The sequence below is a fragment of the Microcaecilia unicolor genome, chromosome 2 (genome assembly GCF_901765095.1).
Source record: "Microcaecilia unicolor chromosome 2, aMicUni1.1, whole genome shotgun sequence".
NCBI classification, from domain to species: Eukaryota; Metazoa; Chordata; class Amphibia; order Gymnophiona; family Siphonopidae; genus Microcaecilia; species Microcaecilia unicolor.
The window spans coordinates 647,996,108-648,022,603 of record NC_044032.1 but is presented as its reverse complement, the minus strand read 5'-3'; the positions used below and the strand labels follow the sequence as shown (position 1 = coordinate 648,022,603).

The following is a 26,496-nucleotide window of genomic DNA, read 5'->3' as shown; positions in this document are numbered from 1 at the left end:
TGGGACTAATTAATATGAAAAGTATAACAACCGCTTGTGGAATGAGACACATTAATGATTGGTTCCGAGCCAGGTCTCATTACTCCAATACAGAGCTAGAAATGCAGATCCTCCCACAGACTCACTTTAGTAACTATCTGTATTCGTCTGGTGGGAGAATTCCAGAAGTACTGAAGGTCACGGGAATCATGACCTCGGCAAAAGCAACATGGAAATGGATATGCAGATTACACCAGTTTTCTTCTAAAGTGACCCCTTTCCTGTCTGTCGCTGGGAACCCGCGATTTCCCCCGGGTTGTTTTTATCCAGGTTTCGAACGTTGGAAAAGGAAAGGGATTGTGTATCTCTTGAAGGAAGGCTCATGTCCTTTTCAGAGTTACAAAGAGAATACTCTATTCCACAGGCTGACTACTTCCACTATATCCAACTACAACATTTCATCCGTACTTTACCTTGGACCGATCTGACGGAAGATGTACAGGTGGAATTATCCAATGCTTACACTTTGGAAGCGCAAACAAAAGTCCCACTGACATTTTACCACCGTCATATAAAGGATGAACTCCCCGAGGTGAGATTCGATCAGCTGGCGATAGTTTGGAGACAAGAACTCGTGTCGGAAGTAACCTCAGAACAATTGAAGAAACACACCTTGTCAATCCGCAAGTACTCTAAATATTCAGCACACTGGGAATTACAGTATAAAATTGTGCTGCGGGCCTACGTTCCCCCTCGGAGAGCATTCCATATGGGGGTGTCCCCGTGGGGAATGTGCCCTAAATGTGGTGAAGAGGGAGCCACGTTGGGGCACATGCTTTGGACATGTAAGCAAATCGGAAAATTTTGGACTGCATTGATTACGCAGGTTTCAGGTCTGTGGAAGACGAAGTGGCAGATAGATGCCCGACTTTTGTTTGGACATTTCTTACTCTTATCTAAACCCCCAAAGGGCATGAAGGCTTTTATGCGGCACCCTGTTGTTGTGGCTAAGCAATGCATCCTTGCGGAGTGGATAACTAACAAACAACCCACTATGCAACAATGGAGGCTGCGAACTCTTAACCTAATGAGACTGGAGAGAATGGATATACAAACATTTGCATCAGTAAAAGACCTGGCAGAACTGTTGGACCTCATTTCTGAACACGTTAACCCCGGCAGTGCGCAGCCGACTGGTGAATAGTTGATGTGTGGACTTCATGTCGAACTGGCATATGTCTCTTTCTCTCTCTCTGATTGTCTATAGTTGTAATAGGATAATCTTAGGGCAGAAGGGGGGGAGGGTTAGGGGGTAAGAGGGTAGGAAGGGAAAGGGGGGGGGGACTGGTTAAGAAAGGGCGGGGCAAAAAAGAAAATTCCTGTTAATATGAATATACTCTGTATTAGATAATATGGTATATATGCTTTAAGATTGCCATGTGTGTATAAGTACCTAATAAAAAAGATCGAAACATAAAATATTTTGCATCAAAAATAACACAGGGTAATTGGGCTACACAGGCAAAATCTCATTGTTAGGTGAGACCAACAAGTGAGAGATGGTCAGTGGTCTTCTTGGCCCTTCCTTACAAGAGACTTATGTACAATTTCTCTTAGCTTAGAATTCAAAGAAGTTGGGTCTGTAAAATGTCCTTTTATTTTTGATTGAGAAGGCACATAAAAGATACATTTCCTGGGACCCAATTGGGCCCATTCTTGTTAGAACTTCTTATCGCACTTATACAAGGTAAGGAGTCAAGGTTCTGAGGAAAAGGTGACGTTCTCAGGAACCAGTTGGTAGTACCGGTACCCTGAATATTGCCTGTGATCGCTCTCAAAATAAGGGGCGGTTATGAGGGGGGAGGCATATAGGAGGAGCCTAAGGTTATGCGGGTGCCGGCTGGTTCACATACAGTGGGGGAAATAAGTATTTGATCCCTTGCTGATTTTGTAAGTTTGCCCACTGACAAAGACATGAGCAGCCCATAATTGAAGGGTAGGTTATTGGTAACAGTGAGAGATAGCACATCACAAATTAAATCCGGAAAATCACATTGTGGAAAGTATATGAATTTATTTGCATTCTGCAGAGGGAAATAAGTATTTGATCCCCCACCAACCAGTAAGAGATCTGGCCCCTACAGACCAGGTAGATGCTCCAAATCAACTCGTTACCTGCATGACAGACAGCTGTCAGCAATGGTCACCTGTATGAAAGACACCTGTCCACAGACTCAGTGAATCAGTCAGACTCTAACCTCTACAAAATGGCCAAGAGCAAGGAGCTGTCTAAGGATGTCAGGGACAAGATCATACACCTGCACAAGGCTGGAATGGGCTACAAAGGCTGGGCGAGAAGGAGACAACTGTTGGTGCCATAGTAAGAAAATGGAAGAAGTACAAAATGACTGTCAATCGACAAAGATCTGGGGCTCCACGCAAAATCTCACCTCGTGGGGTATCCTTGATCATGAGGAAGGTTAGAAATCAGCCTACAACTACAAGGGGGGAACTTGTCAATGATGTCAAGGCAGCTGGGACCACTGTCACCACGAAAACCATTGGTAACACATTACGACATAACGGATTGCAATCCTGCAGTGCCCGCAAGGTCCCCCTGCTCCGGAAGGCACATGTGACGGCCCGTCTGAAGTTTGCCAGTGAACACCTGGATGATGCCGAGAGTGATTGGGAGAAGGTGCTGTGGTCAGATGAGACAAAAATTGAGCTCTTTGGCATGAACTCAACTCGCCGTGTTTGGAGGAAGAGAAATGCTGCCTATGACCCAAAGAACACCGTCCCCACTGTCAAGCATGGAGGTGGAAATGTTATGTTTTGGGGGTGTTTCTCTGCTAAGGGCACAGGACTACTTCACCGCACCAATGGGAGAATGGATGGGGCCATGTACCGTACAATTCTGAGTGACAACCTCCTTCCCTTCGCCAGGGCCTTAAAAATGGGCCGTGGCTGGGTCTTCCAGCACGACAATGACCCAAAACATACAGCCAAGGCAACAAAGGAGTGGCTCAGGAAGAAGCACATTAGGGTCATGGAGTGGCCTAGCCAGTCACCAGACCTTAATCCCATTGAAAACTTATGGAGGGAGCTGAAGCTGCGAGTTGCCAAGCGACAGCCCAGAACTCTTAATGATTTAGAGATGATCTGCAAAGAGGAGTGGACCAAAATTCCTCCTGACATGTGTGCAAACCTCATCATCAACTACAGAAGACGTCTGACCGCTGTGCTTGCCAACAAGGGTTTTGCCACCAAGTATTAGGTCTTGTTTGCCAGAGGGATTAAATACTTATTTCCCTCTGCAGAATGCAAATAAATTCATATAATTTCCACAATGTGATTTTCCGGATTTAATTTGTGATGTGCTATCTCTCACTGTTACCAATAACCTACCCTTCAATTATGGGCTGCTCATGTCTTTGTCAGTGGGCAAACTTACAAAATCAGCAAGGGATCAAATACTTATTTCCCCCACTGTAGGACATGAACTGTTGAATATCGGGCTGGCACCCACATAAGTTTTTTAAAAATTATTTCAACCCCCCCGGGCTCGCCTGACAATGTTCCATCCTTTCTCTCCCCCGCCCCCAGTTCTACCTCTATCCCAGGTGCTCCAGTCCTCGTTCCTGCCCATAACTGTAAAATGAATGATCGAACTCTTCTATTTTATCCAACAGATGATGGATTTGGGAATGAGAGTGAAAGAGTGAGAATGTGTGATGAGCAGCAGAAAGAGGAATGGAAACACGAAGACTCCTCCAGAGACAGCACAGATCCTTCAGCAGACTGTGAAGGAGGTATCGGTAGCATAATACCAACTGGTGAGAAAGCAGCAGTTAAGAAAGGAGAAAGATTTGAAAGACAAAAGAGAAACTGTAGCTTTTTCCCAACACTAGAACAACCTGGAAGACTCAACGGCGAGAGAGATTTTAAAAGTGCTGATGTTTGGGAAACCTTTACTACCGACTCCAATTTTATTGAACACCACATAAGTGGGCTTAGGACTGAAGTTCATGACTGTCAAGGTACGCACAAAACTAACCCATCTGGCTACTCTGGAAACTGTGAAAAAACATGTGAATGTTCTGAATGTGATAAATGTTTCAATGAAAAAAGGAACCTACAACTGCATAAAATAGATCACATAAAATATAAACCATTTCAGTGTTCAGAATATGATAAATGTTTCACAAGCAAGGCAAACCTGGAAACCCACCATATGACTCATACAGGAGAGAAACCATTTCAATGTTCAGCATGTGAGAAATGGTTCAGGACCAAGGGTGAGGTGAAACTTCATAAAATGACTCATACAGGAGAGAAACCATTTCAGTGTTCAGAATATGATAAATGTTTCACAAGCAAGGCAAACCTGGAAACCCACCATATGACTCATACACGAGAGAAACCATTTCAATGTCCAGAATGTGAGAAATGGTTCAGGACCAAGGGTGAGGTGAAAAGGCATAAAAAGAGTCATACAGCAGAGAAACCATTTCAATGTTCAGCATGTGAGAAATTGTTCAAAACCAAGGGTCAGGTGAAACTTCATGAAAGAACTCATACAGGAGAGAAACCATTTCAATGTCCAGAATGTGAGAAATGGTTCAGGACCAAGGGTGAGGTGAAACTTCATAAAATGACTCATACAGGAGAGAAACCATTTCAGTGTTCAGAATGTGATAAACCCTTTAGCTCTAAGAGCAACCTGACACAGCATGAAAGAATTCATACAGGAGAGAAACCATTTCAATGTCCAGAATGTGAGAAATGGTTCAGGACCAAGGGTGAGGTGAAAAGGCATAAAAAGAGTCATACAGCAGAGAAACCATTTCAATGTTCAGCATGTGAGAAATGGTTCAAAACCAAGGGTCAGGTGAAACTTCATGAAAGAACTCATACAGGAGAGAAACCATTTCAATGTTCAGAATGTGAGAAACGGTTCAGGACCAAGGGTGAGGTGAAACTTCATGAAATGACTCATACAGGAGAGAAACCATTTCAATGTTCAGAATGTGATAAACAGTTCAGAACCAAAGGTGAGGTGAAACTTCATGAAATGACTCATACAGGAGAGAAACCATTTCAATGTTTAGAATGTGATAAACAGTTCAGAACCAAAGTTGAGGTGAAACGTCATGAAATGACTCATACAGGAGAGAAACCATTTCAATGTTCAGAATGTGATAAAAGTTTCATAAGTAAGGTGAGCCTGCAAACCCACCACATTACTCATACAGGAGAGAAACCATTTCAATGTTCAGCATGTGAGAAATGGTTCAAAACCAAGGGTCAGGTGAAACTTCATGAAATGACTCATACAGGAGAGAAACCATTTCAATGTTCAGAATGTGATAAACAGTTCAGAACCAAAGGTGAGGTGAAACTTCATGAAAAGACTCATACAGGAGAGAAACCATTTCAATGTTCAGAATGTGAGAAATATTTCAGAAGAAAGGAGGACCTGGAAACTCACCACATGACTCATACAGGAGAAAAACCATTTCAATGTTCAGAATGTGATAAATATTTCAGAAGTAAGGTGAGCCTGCAAACCCACCACATGACTCATACAGGAGAGAAACCATTTCAATGTTCAGAATGTGATAAATGTTTCCGAACAAAGGCAGTGCTACAAGGGCACAAAAGAACTCATACAGGAGGGAAACCATTTCAATGTTCAGAATGTGATCAATTGTTTAGCTCAAAAGGAACTCTGAAAAGGCATGAAAAGATTCATACAGGAGAGAAACCATTTCAATGTTCAGAATGTGATAAATGTTTCAGACGCAAGGTAAACCTAGAATGCCACAAAATGACTCATACAGGAGACAAACCATAAGTGTTCCTAATGTGATAAATGTTTCAGAAGGAAGGCCAAGGAGAAAGTTCACGAAAACTCATACGGAAGAAAAAAAACATTTAAATATTATGTGATAAATGTTTTAATAATGTCCAATTGAAATAGCACAAAAGGACTCAAGGGAGGTAAACCATTTAAATATTTAGAAGGTGATAAATATTTCAGAGGGAAGAACCATCTGACTGGGCTTGCAATAAATCAATATTCAAGATGTTATACATGTTTCAGAAACAATGGGTTACTGTCAGAGAGGAAGGTCAGAGCAGGCCAATGGCCTGGACAAACAACTAGGAATATCTGAAAAGAGGGATTGCGTAGGCCTGTCACATAGTTTAATGCATTAAGACATGCCTAAGAACCAGTGGCGTAGCCAGACAGCCAATTTTGGGCGGGCCCCAGAACAAAGTGGGTGGGCCAACATTTTATCACTGCCCCTCCACCAACCTAAAAACCCTAATTTAGTTTCCACCCCCCTCCCAGCACCCCACTCTAATTAAAACAAAACCCTATTTTAATTTCCACCTGGATCCCTTCAAGTAAAACAAAACCCTAACTTAATTTCCGCACCCTACCAAAGTAAATGAAGTACCTGTGCTTGCAGGGATCCCCAAGCCCTGCCAGCTGAAGACCTCCTTCCTGCTGAATAAACTTATCTCGGGTGGCTGCCGGGCAGTTATAAACTCTGTATTTTGTGCTCATTTTTCTACACAGTTACATACAATAGAGATGGTCAAATTCAGTGAGGATATCCTTTTTCCTGATGAGTTCATCTTTAAAAAAAAAAAAAACCCCGGTGAAATGCCTTGCGTCTGCTCTGCTGTAAAGTAAGCAGCAAATCGCTTTGTCGCTTCGGCCCTTCAATCACTGTGTCCCGCCCTCTGATGTAACTTCATATTTCCGCGAGGGCTGACACGACGAAGCAATTTGCTGCTTGCTTTACAGCAGAGCAGAGCAGACGCAAGGCGTTTCACCAAGGTTTTTTTTTTAAGGCTGTGTGGCAGAAGAGGGTCGTCTGCTCGTCGATGGAGCTGGTAGGCAGGTGGTGAGTGCTGACACCCAGGGCGGACATTGGCTAGGCGGGCCTGGAGTCAAAGTGGCTAGGCCTGGGCCTGTCCAGGCCCGCCCATGGCTACACCCCTGCTAAGAACAAGGATCGTGGACCAGTATGTATAAACTGTGTGGCAGTTCAGTAGAGAGTGTACAGGAGTTCATTGCACTTTAAGCATTATAAAAATGGTAACATTATAAGCTCTTCTGGACAGGGAGTTACATATATGAATTATATTAGCTTTACTTATATAAATTACATTAAGGTAAGCCTGTATGGAGATATGTACTTTAACATTTATTCTGTTCATTATTACCACTGCGTCTAAGCTTGTATTCTAAGCAGATAAGGAAAGTACCAGGAGCAAACTGTCTCTGCAATGTTAGGAATTTATTACTACTACTACTACTTATCACTTCTATAGCGCTACAAGGCATACACAGTGCTGTACACCATACATGAAAAGACAGTCCCTGCTCAAACAGCTCACAATCTAAATAGGACAGGCAAACAGACAGAACAACTAAGAGGAAAGGGAATTAAAGAGGTGGGGATAAAAGGGTACAGGGCAAGTGAGTAGTGGTTAGGAGTCAAAAGCAGCGTTAAAGAGGTGGGATTTTAGCCTGGATTTGAAAACGGCCAAAGACGGGGCCAGACGTACAGGCTCGGGAAGTCTATTCCAGGCGTGAGGTGCAGCGAGATAAAAGGAACAGAGTCTGGAATTAGCAATAGAGGAGAAGGCATAGGCATAGTTTGACTGTTTCCTTTGGGGGGGGGGGGCAAAGGATGGGGCGGAGCATATTAGCATATTCATTTGTGTGTATCTATCTATATATATATCTATATATATATATATAGATATATATATATATATACGAGTGGAGGAGTGGCCTAGTGGTTAGAGTGGTGGACTCTAGTCCTGAGGAACTGAGTTCAATTCCCACTTCAGGCACAGGCAGCTCCTTGTGACTCTGGGCAAGTCACTTAACCCTCCATTGCCCCAGGTACAAATAAGTACCTGTATATGTAAGCCTCATTGAGCCTACCATGAGTGGAAAAGCGCGGGGTACAAATGTAAATAAACATATATATATATGCAAATGAATATGCTAATATGGAGGAAGGAAGGAAGGGAAAAAGAGCTGGCTTTTTTTGGGAATAACCAGAATGAATATGTATGAGATATCAAGCCAAGCTCTTTCTGCCTCCCTTCCTTCTTTCCTCTTACCCAGCACTCCCTCTTCCTCTCCAGTAAAAAAACATGAATTTTGATGTCACTGTGGTAACAACAATATAAATTTAAGATATTCCATCATCTTTATAAACACTAGGCTTCCCAACGGAGATTACAACCAGACAGTTAAGATGAACTAGAGAGAAAGAGGTGTGCATCGAAGATGAAAGAGTGCACTTAAAATGGTGTTTCACGTGTGAGGGGTTAAGGAAAAGGAGAGAGAGGGAGAAAGAGCTTGGCTTGATATCTCATACATTTTCATTATGGTTATTCCCAAAAAAAGCCAGCTCTTTTTCCCTTCCTTCCTTCCGCCATATTAGCATATTCATTTGCATATATATATATGCAGATGAATAAGCTAATATACTCCACCCCATCCTTTGCCCCCCCCCCCCAAATGAAACAAAGAAACCATACTCATACAATTCCATGGTTGACACTTAAATAACATTCCAACAGTAAAGAACTATGAAGTTAAGAGGAAATAGGCTTAGGAGGCATCAAAGAAAGGATTAATTTACAGAAAGGGTGGTGGAAGCGTGGAATGGCCTCCCGGTAAAGGATGTGGAGACGAGGTCTGTCTGAGTTTTAAAAAGCATGGGACAAGCATGTGGGATCCCTTAGGAAAATGAGGAGTTAAGGGTTACAGAGGATTGGCAGACTGGTTGGGCCATTTGGCCTTTATCTGCCATCATATTTCTATGTTTCAATGATAAATTTACAACTCAATATTCATCCAAAGCTTCAAGCATGTATTTTTAAACACTGGGCTTGGTTCTTAAAAATATATGTATATTTAATGCCATTATCTGGATAGGCAGTGGGAACTATGAGGATGCAACAGAGATGCCCCAATGCCAATTAGTGAGAGGAAACCCCTGTTACTGATGTGATATGGTTGAATTTTCTGATGAACTTTATACTGCTGTGAATGGATTATTATTATTATTCACAACTACTTCAGAAATGTTGTGGGGGCCTATATTTGAATAAAGTTATTTGGATATCTTTCACCAGATGTACAGTGGATACTGCAGAGTACAGATATCTGGATAACTTTATTCAGATATCTTGGATCTGCTATACCTGTGGCCGACATAACTACATAAAGTTAACTGGAATATCTCCCCTATATGGTTACCTGGCTGTGAGCTGTACCCATGGAATGCCTCCAAACCCTACCAAGTTTAAAAGATTGACTTTTGGCCAGACATCAAATTATTTGGTCAAAGGCTAAGTAAGTCTGTGATTCCAATATTTAAAACCCAATGTAGAGGGTTTTATGGCAGGATTATAAGTTCCAGCATTCCTGATGAGGGACAGAGTTCTGACGGTGGAGACTGGAGTCTCTAGTGTGAAGGGAGGAGAGACTCCGAACATATCACAAATGTGTGGACTGTGGTGTGGAGGGGTATCTTGTGTAATTAGGAACTGAGGCCCAGTGCAGTGACATCTGTAGTCTACAACGTGGTGGATGCAGGCAGGCAGCAGCAGCTCACAGGTTTGCTTGCTGTTTTTTTTGACTCAAGTGAACGGCGACGGGTGGCTGCACAGGGGAGCGGGGAAAACTGAGATTTTTCATTTACCAAATGACTTTGCGGCGCCTTCTCTTCTTTCTTCCTTTCTTGACTGGCTGGCTCACTAACTTCCAATGGTATTTGGTACCAGCGCGAAGAGCAGAGCGGCAAACTCGTTTCTGAACTGGAAAAGCACCAAACAGGAAGCACCTGCACCTCGACTCCGTCCTTCGTTTCCCTGCCCTCTCAGTGTTCCGCCCGCCCGAAAAGAAATGACATCAGAGGAAGGCGGGACGCTGAGAGGGCAGGAAAGCGAAGGACGGAGTTGAGCTGCCTGTTTGGTGCTTTTACGAGTGGTGCTCCGTGACTTCCGGTAAGAAGAGTTGGGGGGGCAATGCCCCCCCTAGTCCCCCCCCCCAGTCCACGCCCATGGGAGAAGGGGACAGACAAGAGAGATTTATCCACAGAACGGAGTACCCGAGGGGGGGCGTAGGCAGAGACAAGAGTTGAGAGGTATTGGGGAGCGGTAGAGTGAATGCACTTATAGGTCAGTAAGAGAAGTTTGAATTGAATACGGAAACGGATAGGGAGCCAATGAAGTGACTTGAGGAGAGGCTTTTGTGAGCATAGGGACTCTGGCGGAAAATGAGTCGCGCAGCAGAGTTTTGGACTGATTGAAGAGGAGAGAGATGGCTAAGTGGGAGGCCGGTGAGAAGCAGGTTGCAATAATCTAGGCGAGCGGTAATAAGAGTGTGGATAAGGGTTCTGGTAGAGTACTCAGAGATGAAGGGACGGATTTTGCTGATGTTATAGAGAAAGAAACGACAGGTTTTGGGAAGATGACCCCAAGGTTACGAGCTGATGAGACAGGGAGAATGAGAGTGCCATCCACAGAAATAGAGAAAGGGATAGAGGTGGGTTTAGGGGGAAATATGAGAAGCTCGGTTTTGGCCATGTTAAATTTCAGATGATGTTGAGACATCCAGGCAGCGATATCAGATAGGCAGGCTGGATGCTGGTTATTTCGGGAGTACAGAGGTAGATCTGGGAGTCGTCAGCGTAGAGATGGTATTGAAAACCATGGGATGATATCAGAGAGCCAAGGGAAGAAGTGTAGATGGAGAACAGGAGAGGACCGAGAACAGAACCCTGAGGTACACTGATTGGTAGTGGGATAGAAGTGGAAGAGGATCCACCAGAGTGTACACTAAAGGTGCAAAGCGAGAGGTAGGAGGAGAATCAGGAAAGAACAGAGCCCTGGAATCCAAGTGAAGACAACGTATCAAGGAGTAAGCTGTGATCAACAGTGTCAAAAGTGGTGGATAGATCGAGAAGGATGAGGATAGAATAGAGACTTTTGGATTTGGCCAGTAACAGGTCGTTGGAAACTTTTGTAAGTGCAGTTTCAGTTGAATGACGAGGGCAAAAGCCAGATTGGAGTGGGTCAAGAACAGCTTGAGATGAAAGAAAGTCAAGGCAGTGGTGGTGAACGGCACGTTCAAGTATCTTGGAGAGGAAGGAGAGCAGGGAGATGGGTCGATAGTTGGAAGAACAGGTAGGGTCAAGTGAAGGCTTCTTAATGAGTGGTGTGACCACGGCATGTTTGAAGGCATCAGGAACAGTTGCAGTGGAAAGTGAAAGATTGAGGATATGACAGATAAATGGGGTGAGAGTAGGAGAGATGGTGTTAAGAAGGTGGGTAAGAATGGGATCAGAGGAACAGGTAGTTTGTTTTGAGGAGGAGAGAAGATGTGATGTTTCCTCATCAGTGACTTCGGGAAAGGAGGAAAAGGACGGAGGGGTTGGGGAGTTAGGGGAACGGATAAGGGGAGGGAGAGGTGGGGTGGCTTGGTTGAGAATTCGAGGTTTGTCTTCTGAAGCTTGTCGTGGAAGAACCCAGCTAGGGCCTTGACTTTCTTTCATCTCAAGCTGTTCTTGACCCACACCTGGTAGAGTTGGAGATGGAGGCACTTTGAGGAGAGAGTTCAGTGTGGCGAAGAGAAGTTGAGGGTTTGAGCTGAGAGAATCCGACTCTCACGCCTCTCAGTTCCTCACTCTGACATCCTCCTTCAACCTCCAGCTGTGCTCCACCACCCCTACTCACCAAACTGGCCATTGTCTTGACCTCGTCCTCTCCTCTACCTGCTCACCATCCAATTTCTACGCCTCAGCTCTCCTTCTCTCTGATCATCACCTGATCACCTTCACACTTCATCACCCCTTCCCTCAGCCCCGCCCAACATTAACCACTACTTCCAGGAATCTCCAGGCTGTCGACCCTCCCACCTTATCCTCTAGTATTTCTAATCTCCTCCCCTCCATCATGTCCTCCGAGTCTGTCAACAAGGCTGTCTTCACTTACAATGCCACTCTCTCCTCTGCTCTAGACACCCTTCCACCATCCATCCCCCGTCCCACAAGGCGTACTAATCCCCAGCCCTGGCTGACCCCTTGCATCCGATACCTTCGCTCCTGTGCCCGATCTGCTGAACGCCTCTGGAGGAAATCTCGCACCCATACCGATTTCCTTCATTACAAATTCATGCTATCCTCTTTCCAGTCCTCCCTATTCCTTGCCAAACAGGACTATTACACCCAATTGACTAATTCTCTCAGCTCCAACCCTCGTCGTCTCTTCGCCACCCATAACTCCCTCCTCAAAGTGCCCTCCGCTCCCACCCCCCACCCCCTCACTCTCTCCTCAATCACTGGCTGACTACTTCCAAGACAAGGTGCAGAAGATCAACCTTGAGTTCACTACCAAGCCACCTCCTCCCCTTCAACCCACTCCCTCAACCAACCAACCCAGGCCTCCTCCTCCTCTTTTCCTGATATCACCGAAGAGGAAACCGTCCACCTTATTTCCTCCTCGAAATGCACCACTTGTTCCTCTGATCCCATCCCCACCAACTTACTTAACACTATCTCTCCTACTGTCACTGTCCCCCCCCCCCCCCCATATGTCATATCCTCAACCTCTCTCTCTCCACTGCATCTGTCCCTGTCACCTTCAAGCATGCCGTAGTCACATCACTCCTCAAAAAACAATCACTTGACCCTACCTGTCCCTCCAACTACCGCCCATTCTCCCTTCTACCCTTCCTCTCCAAGTTACTTGAACGCGCCGTTCACAGCCGCTGCCTTGCTTTTCTCTCCTCTCATGCCATCCTCGATCCGCTTCAATCCAGTTTTCGCCCTCTACACTCAACAGAACCGGCACTCGCTAAAGTCTGTAATGACTTGTTCCTTGCCAAATCCAAAGGTCACTACTCCATCCTCATCCTCGACCTATCCGCCGCTTTTGACACTGTCAATCATGATTTACTTCTTGCCACACTGTCCTCATTTGGGTTCCAGGGCTCCTCTTATCTCTCCCACCGTACCTTCAGAGTATTCAGAGTACATTCTCATGGATCTTCCTCCACCCCTATCCCGCTCTCTGTTGGAGTTCCCCAGGGATCTGTCCTTGGACCCCTTCTTTTTTCAATCTACACCTCTTCCCTGGGCTCGCTGATCTCATCTCATGGTTTCCAATATCATCTTTATGCTGACGACACCCAGCTCTATCTCTCCACACTAGACATCACTGCGGAAACCCAGGCCAAAGTATCGGCCTGCTTATCCAACATTGCTGCCTGGATGTCCAACCGCCACCTGAAACTGAACATGGCCAAGACCGAGCTTATCGTCTTCCCACCTAAACCCACTTCTCCTCTTCCTCCACTCTCTATCTCAGTCGATAACACCCTCATCCTCCCCGTCTCATCTGCCCGCAACCTCGAAGTCATCTTCGACTCCTCTCTCTCCTTCTCTGCGCATATCCAGCAGATAGCCAAGACCTGTCACTTCTTTCTCTTTAACATCAGCAAAATTCGCCCTTTCCTCTCTGAGCACACCACCCGAACTCTCATCCACTCTCATTACCTCTCGCCTTGACTACTGCAACCTACTCCTCACTGGCCTCCCACTTAACCATCTATCCCCCCTTCAATCCGTTCAGAACTCTGCGGCACGTCTTATATTCCGCCTGGACGGTTGTGCTCATATCACCCCTCTCCTCAAGTCACTTCACTGGCTTCCGATCAGGTACCGCATACAGTTCAAGCTTCTTCTTCTAACCTACAAATGCACTCAGTCTGCAGCCCCTCATTATTTCTCTACCCTCATCTCCCCTTACATTCCCAACCGTAACCTCCGCTCACAGGACAAATCCCTCCTCTCAGTACCCTTCTCCACCACCGCCAACTCCAAGCTCCGCCCTTTCTGCCTCGCCTCACCCTATGCTTGGAATAAACTTCCTGAGCCCTTACACCAAGCCCCCTCCCTGCCCATCTTCAAATCCTTGCTCAAAGCCCACCTCTTCAATGTTGCTTTCGGCACCTAACCTTTACACCTTTTAGGAAATCTAGACTGCCCCTATTTGACTGACTGTACATTTGTCCTTTAGATTGTAAACTTCTTTGAGCAGGGACTGTCCTTCTATGTTAAACTGTACAGCGCTGCGTAACCCTAGTAGCGCTTTAGAAATGTTAAGTAGTAGTAGTAGAATTAGTCAGCTGGATGTCTCGCATAACTCTGCACAATGTAATCCATAACCAATCTGTAACAAATTGTATTTCCATCATTTAACTCATATTGTAAGCCACACTGAACCCGCAAAAAGGTGGGAAAATGTGGGATACAAATGCAATAAATAAATAATAGTCCTGTTTGGCAAGCAAAAGAGCAGATTGGAAGGAGGTCAGCATGAACTTGAAGTGTATGAAGTCAGCAAGGGCACGAGATTTCAGCCAGAGGCGTTCGGTGGAGCGGGTACAGGAATGTAGGTAGCGGATTTTAGAGTTCAGCCAAGGCTGGGGTTTTGTACGCCTTATAGGACGGGGCATGAGAGGTGCAAGAGTGTCTAAAGCAGAGAATAGAATAGTATTGTAGGAAGAGACGGCTTCATTGACAGATTTGGATAGTGCAGTGGTCAGTGCATTTTTTGTAGAAAAAAAGGTGCCGGTACTCATTATGGGCGGGGTCACCACATATGCCTCCATCCCTATGATAGCCACTCCCACATTAGCCACACCCCTTATATCAGCCATGGCGCATATAAACAGACATCATTGAAAATATACTAGTATAGGAGAAAAACAATAAGTTGTGATTTTTTTTCATTATAAATCATTTCTGTAAGATGTTACAGCTCCAGTATACCCAGTACAAAATAAGACAACAGATGTAAATTCTCAAATTGGACAAATTCCAAACACTAAAATGAAAATAAAATAATTTTTTTCTACCTTTGTTGTCTGGTGACTGTTTTCTCTCCATACTGGTCCAAGTGTCTGATTCTGCTGCTCTCTATCTGTTCTCTTAACTCCGTTTCCAGGGCTTCCTTTCCATTTATTTATTTACTTTCCTCCCTTCTTCTTCCATGTCCAGCATTTCTCCTCTCTCCCCGCCAACCCCTCCATCCATCCATGTCCAGCAATTCTCCTCTATCTCCTGCTCTGCTCTCCTCTCCATCCATTTCCAGCATTTCTCCTTCCTCCCCTGCCATCCCATCCATGTGGATCTCCTTCCTATCTTCCCTTCCCTCCATCCATGTCCAGCATGTCTCCTCTCTCCCTTGCCCTGCCCTCCCTTCCCATGTCCAGTGGTTCTCCTCTCTCCCCTGCCCTCCTCTCCTATCCAAGTCCAGCAATTCTCTCTCCCCTGCCCTCCTCTCCTCTCCATGTCCAGCGATTCTCTTTTGCCCCCTATCCTCCCCCTCCCTTCAATGTCCAGTGACTCGCCCCAGCCTCCACCTGCCCCCGAGATCATTCAAACCCCAGCCCCATTTGCCCAGCCCCCAGCCCCACTTGCCCACACACACACACACACACCCAGCCCTACTTGCCCACACACCCCCCAGCCCCACTTGCTCACCCTCCCCTGCTCGCTCCCTGCTGTTTGCACCCGGCCGATCCCTGCCTCGTAAAACTTTTATTTTTTCGCGAACCGGCAGACTGAAGAAAGAAAACAAACAGCAGACAGGCTTGCCTCCTTCCATCGCGTCTGCCGCTTCGTTTCCCTGCATTCTCAGCGCGTCCCGCCCTCGAGGAAAGGAAATTACATCAGAGGAGGCAAGGAAATGGGAAACGTAAGACTTGGAGGGATCATTAGCATGAATGTTAAAGTCGCCAAGGATGAGGAAGAGGGAGGAAGGATCATGAAAGAAGGAAAGCCAAGTGTCAAAGTCGCTGAGAAAGGATGAAAGTGACTTATCAGGGGGACAATAAATAACTGCTATTCGAAGAGGCAAAGGAGTGAATAGGCGGACGGAAGCAGATGGAGGCTATGAGAGATAAAAAGGTCATGGATATAGGAAAGTTTGTTGCAGATGGAGCGGGCATTCCATAGGGCACATGAGAAGGGCAGAGAAGAGGGGGGGGGGGGAGGAGAAGAATAGAGATGAGATTGGAGAGGTCACGGTGCGACCTGCACAAATAGGATGAGGGTTGGTGAGGGGGGCCAGGATTGATGTCTCCAGTAGAGAGAAGAAGAAGGACTAAGAGCATGGGCGTAGTTTGACTGTTTCATTTGGGGGGCAAAGGATGGGGCGGATGCTAATATGGAGGAAGGAAGGGAAAAAGCTGGCTTTTTTGGGGGAATAACCATAATGAATATGTATGAGATATCAAGCCAGCTCTTTCTCCCTTCCTTCCTTCCTTCTTTCCTCCTTACCCAGTACACCCTCTTCATCTCCAGTAGTATTTCCCCAACCCTTTTCCCATACCATACCAGTGTTGACCTTAGAAATGCATAGGCTCTATATGTAGATCCTTCAAGAGGTAGTGTGTCATGATTTAGGCTCTACACCCTTTCTGATGTTTTGGTGCCACCTCAGTAAGGCCAACACACAATCTCTCCACTGCAAAATGCTATACACAAACTTGTGTAAAAACACACTTATATCCTTACTAAACCATAACAGCACTAATTCCAAGGGCAGGACGAGCTACAACCTTATGGGTGAAAAGGCAGAACTGTAATTAAACCAGGCTCTAAAACACCAATACACTACCTTGTGAAAAAAAGCAAAACAAAAAGGGCTGCAAATACTACACGCTAGCAGAAAACTGCACCTTGATCACACATGAAAAACACATGACACAACAGACATAACACAAGGAACTAGAAATAAAAAAGTATGAAGGCAAAATACTGAACTGGAAAGTTAACTCAAGAAGTCAAACTCAGCATGCAGCAATACCAGAAAAATTGAAATTTACATGCAAAATATCACAGACGCACATTTCAAAAAGCTGACATATTTCAATTAATAAATTCTGAATAAAATACTTTTTTCTACCTTTGTTGTCTGATCATTTAGTTTTTCTATTCACTTTGGTCCCAGTGTCTTCTGTTTTATGCAGTGTCTTCTTTCCAGTAGGCTTCCCTCTGCTCTGCTCCCCACCCCTCCCAGTCCCATCCATCTCCTGCTCCTTCCCTCTGCTCACCTCCTCTCCCAGTCCCATCCATCTCTTGCTCCTTCCCTCTGCTCCCCACTCCTCCCAGTCCCATCCATCTCCTGCGCCTTCCCTCTGCTCCCCACCCCCCAGTCCCATCCATCTCCTGCTCCTTCCCTCTGCTCACCATTTCTCCCAGTCCCATCCATCTCCTGCTCCTTCCCTCTGCGCCCCACCTCCTCCCAGTCCCATCCATCTCTTGCTCCTTCCCTCTGCTCACCACCTCTCCCAGTCCCATCCATCTCCTGCTCCTTCCCTCTGCTCCCCACTCCTCCCAGTCCCATCCATCTCCTGCTCCTTCCCTCTGCTCCCCACTCCTCCCAGTCCCATCCATCTCCTGTTCCTTCCCTCTGCACCCCACCCTCCCAGTCCCATCCATCTTCTGCTCCTTCCCTCTGCTCCCCACCCCTCCCACTCCCATCCATCTCCTGCTCCTTCCCTCTGCACCCCACCCTCCCAGTCCCATCCATCTTCTGCTTCCCACCCCTTGCAGTCCCATCCATCTTCTGCTCCTTCCCTCTGCTCACCACCTCTCCCAGTCCCATCCATCTCCTGCTCCTTCCCTCTGCTCACCTCCTCTCCCAGTCCCATCCATCTCCTGCTCCTTCCCTCTGCACCCCACTCTCCCAGTCCAATCCATCTTCTGCTCCCCACCCCTCGCAGTCCCTTCCATCTCCTGCTCCTTCCCTCTGCTCACCTCCTCTCCCAGTCCCATCCATCTCCTGCTCCTTCCCTCTGCTTCCCACCCCTCCCAGTCTCATCCATCTTCCCTCTGCTGCCCCCCCCCCCCGCAAGGTCCAGGATCATGACTCCATTTACCCCCTCTCTTCCTCCCTCCCTCCGGCACAGGCAGCAGTCTTCTTCATCCTTTCAGTGTTCCTGGCAGCGGTAGTGACGTATACACGCTGCCTTCGGTCTGCCCCGGAAGCCTTCTCTTCAAGTTCCTGTTCCCACCTATGCTGAAGGCTGGAACAGAGGAGCATAGGATGCAGGACAGGAGCTGAAGCTGCAGGCTGGAACAGGGCAAGCAGCGCTGGAGCAACAAGACCGGAACAGCGGGACTGGAGCTGAGGCTGCGGCATGCAACAAGACTGCAACAGCAGGACTGGGGCTGAAGCTGCGGCACACAACAAGACTGGAACAGCAGGGCTGGAGCTGGAGCAGCAGGCAGGTAAGCAGGAACGGCAGAACTGGAGCTAAAGCTGGTTTCAGGCAGCAGCAGGATTGGAGTTAAAGTTGGTTTCAATTGAGCAGCAGGACTGGAGCCGAGGCTGAGGATGGTGGGACGATACAAAAGCCAGGCCTGCAAGATGAATTTGGTTTCAGGTGAGCAGCAGGACTGGAGCTGAGGTTGGGGATGGTGGACGATGCAAAAGCCAAGCCTGCAGGATCCCTGGGACCCTCCGGATCCACACACCACCTCGCCACGTGGAACTCCAATCCACCTCCCCTGACGGGCCACCGCCCTCACCCGCTCTGGACCCAGGCAGCGCTGGGTCGGGTCAGCCGGCGCCAACACTGCAACTGGCGCCCCCAGGCCTCCTGGGCCCGCCTCTCGACTCCCGCCTCACGGCGCTCCGACCTCTCTCCCTGGGGCCGCAGCTCTGGATGATCCGCTTCTGGGCCACCCTCCCACAGAGGCATGCGGGCGAGGCGAACACAGGACTGGGCCCATGCGATCGGTAGCTAGGAGCTCCCGCTAGGAGCCTCCTGTCTGGTCGCCAATTTAGAGAAAGAACTGTAGCTGGACATGACATAGAAATAAGTTAGAAGATAGGAAAGATGGTTATGGAATATGGGAGGGATGGAACTAAGTGAGAGAGGATAGGTGGAAAAGACAGATAAACAAATGAGAAGGAGAGTGTAGGGGATTGTAAATAGGTAACCTCGTAGGGAGAACAAAACAATTTCCCTCCCCCGGTTACGTATGCCAAGATTCCCAGGGGTGAAAGTCTGTAACAGACTCACTCGTTTGTCTAGAGGATAGAAAGGAATCTTGCTTCTGGCACCTACTCCAGGTTTGTCTCACGTCAGAAAGGAAACCAAGCCACAAGTGATATATATTATTTATTCTATGTGAGAAAATATAGATATAGTACCCTCTGCCATAACGCTTAGCCAAAATACAGAAATAACTCACTGATAAAATAATTACAAAATATATTGTCACGACTACACTCTGATTTCCTTACTGGTTACTAGATAAATCACCCAAGTGAGTAATAAACTACAACTATGTTACGAGGTGGTACGTTTATTAGCTTATCTCCCCGACTAATAATAAAGAAATCCCTGCATCTCTTACCCTGCTGACCTCGTGGCAGTCTCTTAGGGTTGGACGGGAGACTTCTCTAGACTCCAGCTGACTTCCCCAGCGAGTCTTAGTCTCAGAGATAGGATTGGTACTCTGCAGCAACCAGGGGCACAGAACTCCGTGCAGGGAGCTGAACTACCATACTTCCTTCGGATACACAGTTCACCAGATGGCCTTATCAGGTGCTCCTCTCTTCTTGTGACTTCCACCTCCTTCCAAGGATACCGACCAACTCGTCTGTATTTGTTCTGCCCTTTCCAGCACCTCTCGGTCAGGTGACTGCAGGAACCCGGTCTCTGGTCATCTTCAGCTCACTGCCTGGCACAAAGGGTCAGTTGTTCTTGACCCTCAAGTTGTTACATTGTTATGCAGTTTCTGTTTCTCTCCCAGCCTGCTGGAGCCATCTCTCACGCCCTTCTAGCTTAATCCGGGAGATAGAAGGGGGACCGATTTGCCCCCGCATGTCCTTGATGTATATGCCTGCCAGTGAATTTCCAGAGAGCTGATTTGGCTAAATCACTGCTGTGCAGGTCATAGGATTATACAGGCCCGGGCCAGCAAGGTGAGACACACAGGGAAAATAGCCCTACAAGAGGACAGATAGACAGTGGCATACCGAGGGCGGGGCAGTGGAGGCGGACCACCCCAGGTGCTGCCTTGGATGTCTTCCCCCCCCCCTCCGGTGCAGTGCTGTATGGGTGTCCTTCCCCCTCACCCCGTCCCCCGACTAGTGCGGTATCGCTCTCCCCCTCCGCTCCTGCACGTCTTTCAACTTCGAGGCTTCTGGCAGCAGCATCACCAATGTAAGCGCTGCCTTCTGCCTGCCCCGGAAGCACCCTCTGTACAACTTCCCGCATAGCCCCCCTCCTGATCTTTCTCTTTCATGTTTCAGTAGCTGCTTGCACTCTGCCCTTGCTTATGATTTTTGTCTGCTGGTTGAAGTAAGAAAAATAAAGAATCTTGCTGAATTTGACAGCTGGCTGTGTGAGAATTTTTTGGGTAAGACGTCCCCATCGCAGAGGTGGTGTGAAGGGGTTAAACCTCACAGTGAGTGTATGGTGGGCTGGTAAGGAAGGCCGATATGCAAATGGCATATAATGAATCATACAAAAGAGAAACCATATAAATGTTCCTGAATGTCATATCGAGCTGCAACGACATGAAATGACTTATACAATAAACCAGTTCAATAGTCTAAATGTTTTAGAAGCTGCAATGGCCTATAGGGTCTCACCAGAGAGAAAAATGGTTTAAAACAAATGTATAAAGGGACCATTTTACTGAAGTGCAGAAAGCCTATTGCAGGCTCGCTGCGTGGCAATTCGGAAGTACCGCTGGTCTGTAAGGTGTGTTAAGCCACTGATCTGCAGAGCTTCTACCGCTCCTGAGGTCTTTTTCCTCCATTACCACAGATAAAGTGTGTTGATTCGGGTTCAAAGTAGGGTAATAATTAAAGGTGTTTTTCACTCCGGTTTGTGTTTGGTTATTCCTAGTTTTTTTGTGGGGACTTTTCATCATCTTGTTGTGTAATTGTCACATGTGACATAAACCATTGAAATGTTCTAAATATGAAAACTCTTTCAAAAGAAAAGCTGAACGGAAATGACATGATCTTACTCACACAGCATTTGGAGGCAGCCACAGGGAAGGTTTTTATTCTTATTTGTAATTTTACCATTCAAAGTAGAGAAATATCCAAGAATAATTCAAAAATTAGAAAAATAACAATAAAGAAAAAGATACATAGGCTTAGTCCACATCTAGGAAAGTGCAGTAGGCTAACGAGGAAGCTGGAGACTCAAGAGGGAAATGGAAACACTGGAAAGCAGAGCAGGTGATGCAAATATATTCCTCTATCACTCCGAAACCTCAAAAACCATTACATTTCAGGAATTGATTAGCAAGTACCGGTTTATCAGAAAGAAACAATTCCCCAAAAGGCATTTACGGGGAAATGTAAGGAAAAAAGTTGCTCCCACAGCCAAAACTTTACTTTTAACTGTGGGAACTGCTTTCTACATAATTGCTTCTGCCTGGAGACATCAGGAAACAAATAAATTTGGTGACCGCATAAAGGTACATACTTTTTTGAGAAATATAATTTAAGAATATTGAGGGGGGGGGGGTTCAATTTTAGAGGAAAATTTAACCAGACGAGTAACTCTTTTTTGCTATCAAATCCTGTGAGGACTCCAAAAATTGAGATCAATCTAAACTTTCTACAGGACTAGACAGTGCTTGGTCCATTTCACCCTCTCCTCTTATCTGGATTGAGCTTCTTTGAACATAAAATATACCCTCGACAGTTAGAACAGCTGCATGAGGATACCCAACAAAACCCTAACCTCTACACCTCTACCCAGGAAAGCTAGACTGCCCCAACTTGACATTTCGTTCTTTAGATTGTAAGCTCCTTTGAGCAGGGACCGTCCTTTGTTTATTTTGTACAGCGCTGCGTAACCCTAGTAGCGCTCTAGAAATGTTAAGTAGTAGTAGTAGTACATTTTCAGAAGCTGTAAAGGAGCCAGATAATGTCACTAGAAAATTTAAGTGTCTTAAGGAGCCCTTTTACTAAGCTGCAGTAAAAGGGGGCCTGTGCTAGCGTCAGTGCGTATTTTTGATGCTTGCAGAGTCCCTCATTTTACCGTAGCCCTAAAACGAAATGGCCATGCAATAAAAATTTAGGTGGTACTAAGGGTTCCGTCACTAAGTCAGCAGTAACCCCCTACGGAAATATTTTTCCAATATTTCCGCTAGCGCTGGAAATGCTGAGCGTTCGGGGTGGAACTGCCACCGGTGGTAATTCCAGGTTGCCACATGGCAACCCTTTAGTTAAAAGGACCCCTGAGATTTTATTTTCCAGAGCTTCCAGATGTGAATGAATCGGCCAACTGTCCTTAACAGCAGAAGCTGCAGTGGATTGCAAGGTAACAACCAGGGGCATAGCCCATCCAATTTCAGCTCTGGCCCACCAACTGCCCACCCACTTTTCCTCCAAGCCCGCGCCAGCACCAGCTCCCATTGCCGGCCACTGCTGCTTTTCCTATTGAGCAGCAGGGCCGGCGCTACAAAAAGAAGAAGCGCTAACGACAAAAAAAGTTGAAAAAAAAAAAAGCGCGGCACCTCCGCAAGCAGCCTTGAGGCATTGGCTGCTGGCTCTGCAGGCTCCTCCCGTCTCTTAGGTCACTGCCCCAGCACTTTACCCTGTGTGACAAATGCATCTGATTAGTGTGACTAAATTTTGCTGGGGGAGGGGGGGTAGAGAGAAACTTTTGTGCCCACCCACTTTGGGTTCAGGCCCACCCAAAATTGGCAGTCTGGCTACGCCACTGGTAACAACAGTTTGTTCAGTCTTTCGAAATGCTGTTTCAACTTTTATAAGTCTCTGATCCGTCTCTTTCATTTTAACCAAACTTTTTTGAGAGAATTTACACAATGACGGAGTAGTTCCTTGTATCGCTTGTTCAATCCTCTTTACAACTTGCCAACTATCTTGAAGCTAAACCACTTCTTTCTAAGTAGAGAATGACACAGAGACAAAGTTTGTCCCTGACCCCAGGGGCTCTGTCCCCATCCTCGCCCCTTCCCCAAGAGGCTTACTGGCCTGTAGTTTCCAGCATCTTCTCTGTCACCACTTTTGTGAAGAGGGCTCACGGCCGTTCTTCTCCAATCCCACAGAACCTCCCCTGTCTCCAAGGATTTATTAAACACATCTTTAAGAAGACCCACCAGAACCTCTCTGAGCTTCCTCAATATCCTGGGATGGATCCCGTCCAGACCCATGGCTTTGTCCACCTTTAGATTTTCAAGTTCATAAACACTCTCTTCCAAGAATATAAGCAGTGGATTTTCCCAAGTCAATCTTAATAATGGCTTATGGACATTTTTTTAGGAAGATATCCAAACCTTTTTTAAACCCTGCTAACTGCTTCCTGCCACATTCTCTGGGAATAAATTCCAGAGTTTAATTACACGTTGAGTGAAGGTAATCGATAGAAATAAAATAAAATGTAGAAAAGAAAATAAGATGATACCTTTTTTATTGGACTAAAGGTATCATCTTATTTTCTTTTCTATGTTTTATTTTATTTCTATTGATTACCTTTAAAAGTGGACTAAAACAGCTACCACATCACTCTACATTGAGTGAAGAAATATTTTCTCTGATTTGTTTAAAATATACTACTTTGTAGCTTCATCGCTTGCTCCCTAGCCCTAGTATTTTTGGAAAGAGTAAGCAAGCGATTCACATCTACCAGTTCAGCTCCACTCATTATTTCATAGACCTCTATCTATCTCCCCTCAGCCGTCTTTTCTCCAAGCTGAAGAGTCCTAGCCGCTTTAGCCTTTCTTCATAGGGAAGTCGTCCCATCCCCTTTATTATTTTTGTCGTCCTTCTCTGTACCTTTTCTAAATCCACCATAACTTTTTTTTAATAGGCTACAACCCCAAAATAATCTCCAAGAATATTGCCTCCTCCCTCAAAACACCCAGGGAGAATCTGCTACAGTACAAGGAGAAAAAATCCACAGACAGAATTCCCCTTGTAGTGACATACAATCCAGAGCTGGAAAAACTGAGGAAAATCATAAGAGATATACAACCTATACTCCAGGAGGATGAATTACTGAAAGAGATATTCCCATCCCCACCAGTACTGGCCTTCCGACAACCACCCAACTTAAAACACAAGCTAATCAGAAGTAAACTTCTATCACAGACTGAAAAGGAACAGAAGGGTACACTTCCCTGTAATTTATCCAGTTGCAAACTATGCCAAAATATTTCACAGGACCCCAAAGTCATCCACAAAGGAAAGATATTCAACATAAAGGGATCTTTCACTTGCTCATCTTCCAATGTGGTATATATCATTCAGTGTAAAAAATGTAACGAAGGATGCTATATTGGAGAAACAGGCCAGATGCTTAAGACAAGATTCAATTTACATAGACATCACATGAACAATACAGCCAGTAGGGCCTCCACCCCGGTGGGACAGCACTTCACAGAACTAGGACACTGTACCAGTGATTTCACAGTGAGAATACTGAAAGGTAACTTTAAAACCATACAAGAACGTAAGACCTTTGAAGTCAGAATGATTGAATATTTTAACACCCAACAGAAAGGACTTAACAAGGATCTGGGGTTCCTAGCCCATTATAAACCATAAAGCTGTATGTCTCTGTTGATCACCCCACCCCTCACCTATCCACACCCATTCTGTTAGAATATCAATGATATGCTTTGATGACCCCATGCATACCTCCGACCCACCCCCATCCTCCCACCCTGTCAGACTGTCATAGTAATGCTTGAATGTTTTCACTTATATACACTGTCAGCTAGCACATTTGCTTATTTCCGATCTGACGAAGAAGGGCAACCTTCGAAAGCTAATCAAGAAAAGTATTAAGTTATGTCCAATAAAAAAGGTATCATCTTATTTTCTTTTCCACGTTTTATTTTGTTTGATTTCTATTGATAACCTTAAGAGTGGACTAACACGGCTACCACACTCCTCTTTTAAAACCAGAAATTGTTTAACAATGCAAACAGTTAAGTCTCAATTCAAATCCCACTGATTAAGGCAATCCCAGTTTTCACAGGCTTCACTCCTTTTGAATTAATATTACTAAATAATCATTTATATTACTAAGAGGAATAATTTAAAGAGGCATTTTTGCTGCGGGCAGTCTCCTGCCCTGTAATGCTTCCTGCTCTGTACCGTCTGCAGCAGACAGTCCGCTTTTAATTAAACAAGCCCTGCTCATATCTGCCCCAGAGTGTCTTTTCTGAGACAGGCACAGCTCTGCCAGATGAAAGGAATTCAACAACAACAACAATCATTTCTAAAGCTCTACTAGGGTTACGCAGCGCTGTACAATTCAAACATAGAAGGACAGTCCCTGCTCAAAGAGCTTACAATCTAAAAGACAAGAGAACAAACTAAGGACAAGTGAACAATCTAGAGGACGAGTGAACAGTTAATCTGATAGGGTGGTTAGATTGGGGTATTTTATATTTCTCGAGCGGTTAGGCGCCGAAGGCAGCATTGAAGAGGTGAGTTTTAAGCAGAGATTTGAAGATGGGTAGGGAGGGGGCCTGGCGTATGGGTAAAAGAAGATTATTCCAGGCATAGGGTGAGGCAAGGCAGAATGAGCGGAGCCTGGAGTTGGCAGTAGTGGAGAAGGGTACTGAGAGAAGGGCTTTGTCCTGTGAGCGGAGGTTGCGGGCGGGAACATAGAGGGAGATGAGGGTGGAGAGGTAGTGAGGAGCCGCGGCCTGAGTGCATTTGTAGGTAAGGAGGAGGAGCTTGAATTGTATGCGATATCTGATCGGAAGCCAATGAAGTGATTTGAGGAGAGGGGTGGTGTGAGTATAACGGTTTTGGTGGAATATAAGACGTGCAGCAGCGTTCTGAACGGATTGAAGGGGGGATAGATGGCAGAGTGGGAGGCCGGTGAGGAGTAAGTTGCAGTAATCGAGGCGAGAGGTAATGAGAGCGTGGACGAGAGTTCTGGTGGTATGCTCAGAGAGGAAAGGGCGAATTTTGCTGATATTGAGGAGGAAGCGACAGGTCTTGGCAGTCTGTTGGATATGCGCAGAGAAGGAGAGGGAGGAGTCGAAGGTGACTCCGAGGTTGCGGGCAGATGGGACGGGGAGGATGAGGGTGTTATCAACAGAGAAAGAGAGTGAAGGAAGAGGAGAAGTGGGTTTAGGAGGAAAGACAAGAAGCTCGGTCTTGGACATGTTCAGCTTCAGGTGGCGGTTGGACATCCATGCCGCAATGTCGGATAAACAGGCCGATACCTTGGCCTGAGTCTCCGCAGTGATGTCAGGTGTGGAGAGGTATAGCTGGGTGTCATCAGCATAAAGATGATACTGAAAACCATGAGACGAGATCAGCGAGCCCAGGGAAGAGGTGTAGATTGAGAAGAGAAGGGGTCCAAAGACAGAACCCTGGGGAACTCCAACAGATAGTGGGATGGGAGTGGAGGAAGATCCATGGGAGTGTACCCTG

At 46.0% G+C, this 26,496-nt stretch overlaps 1 protein-coding gene across 1 annotated transcript in view; it reads left to right on the top strand.

Moving 5' to 3' along the window:
- LOC115462239 (zinc finger protein 81-like) overlaps positions 1–26,496 on the top strand; it is a 130,822-nt gene that overhangs the window by 101,417 nt on the left and 2,909 nt on the right. The window contains exon 5 of the mRNA XM_030192250.1: positions 3,672–4,534. Coding sequence (XP_030048110.1) covers positions 3,672–4,534 — 863 coding nt within the window. The remainder of the gene's footprint in view (positions 1–3,671; positions 4,535–26,496) is intronic.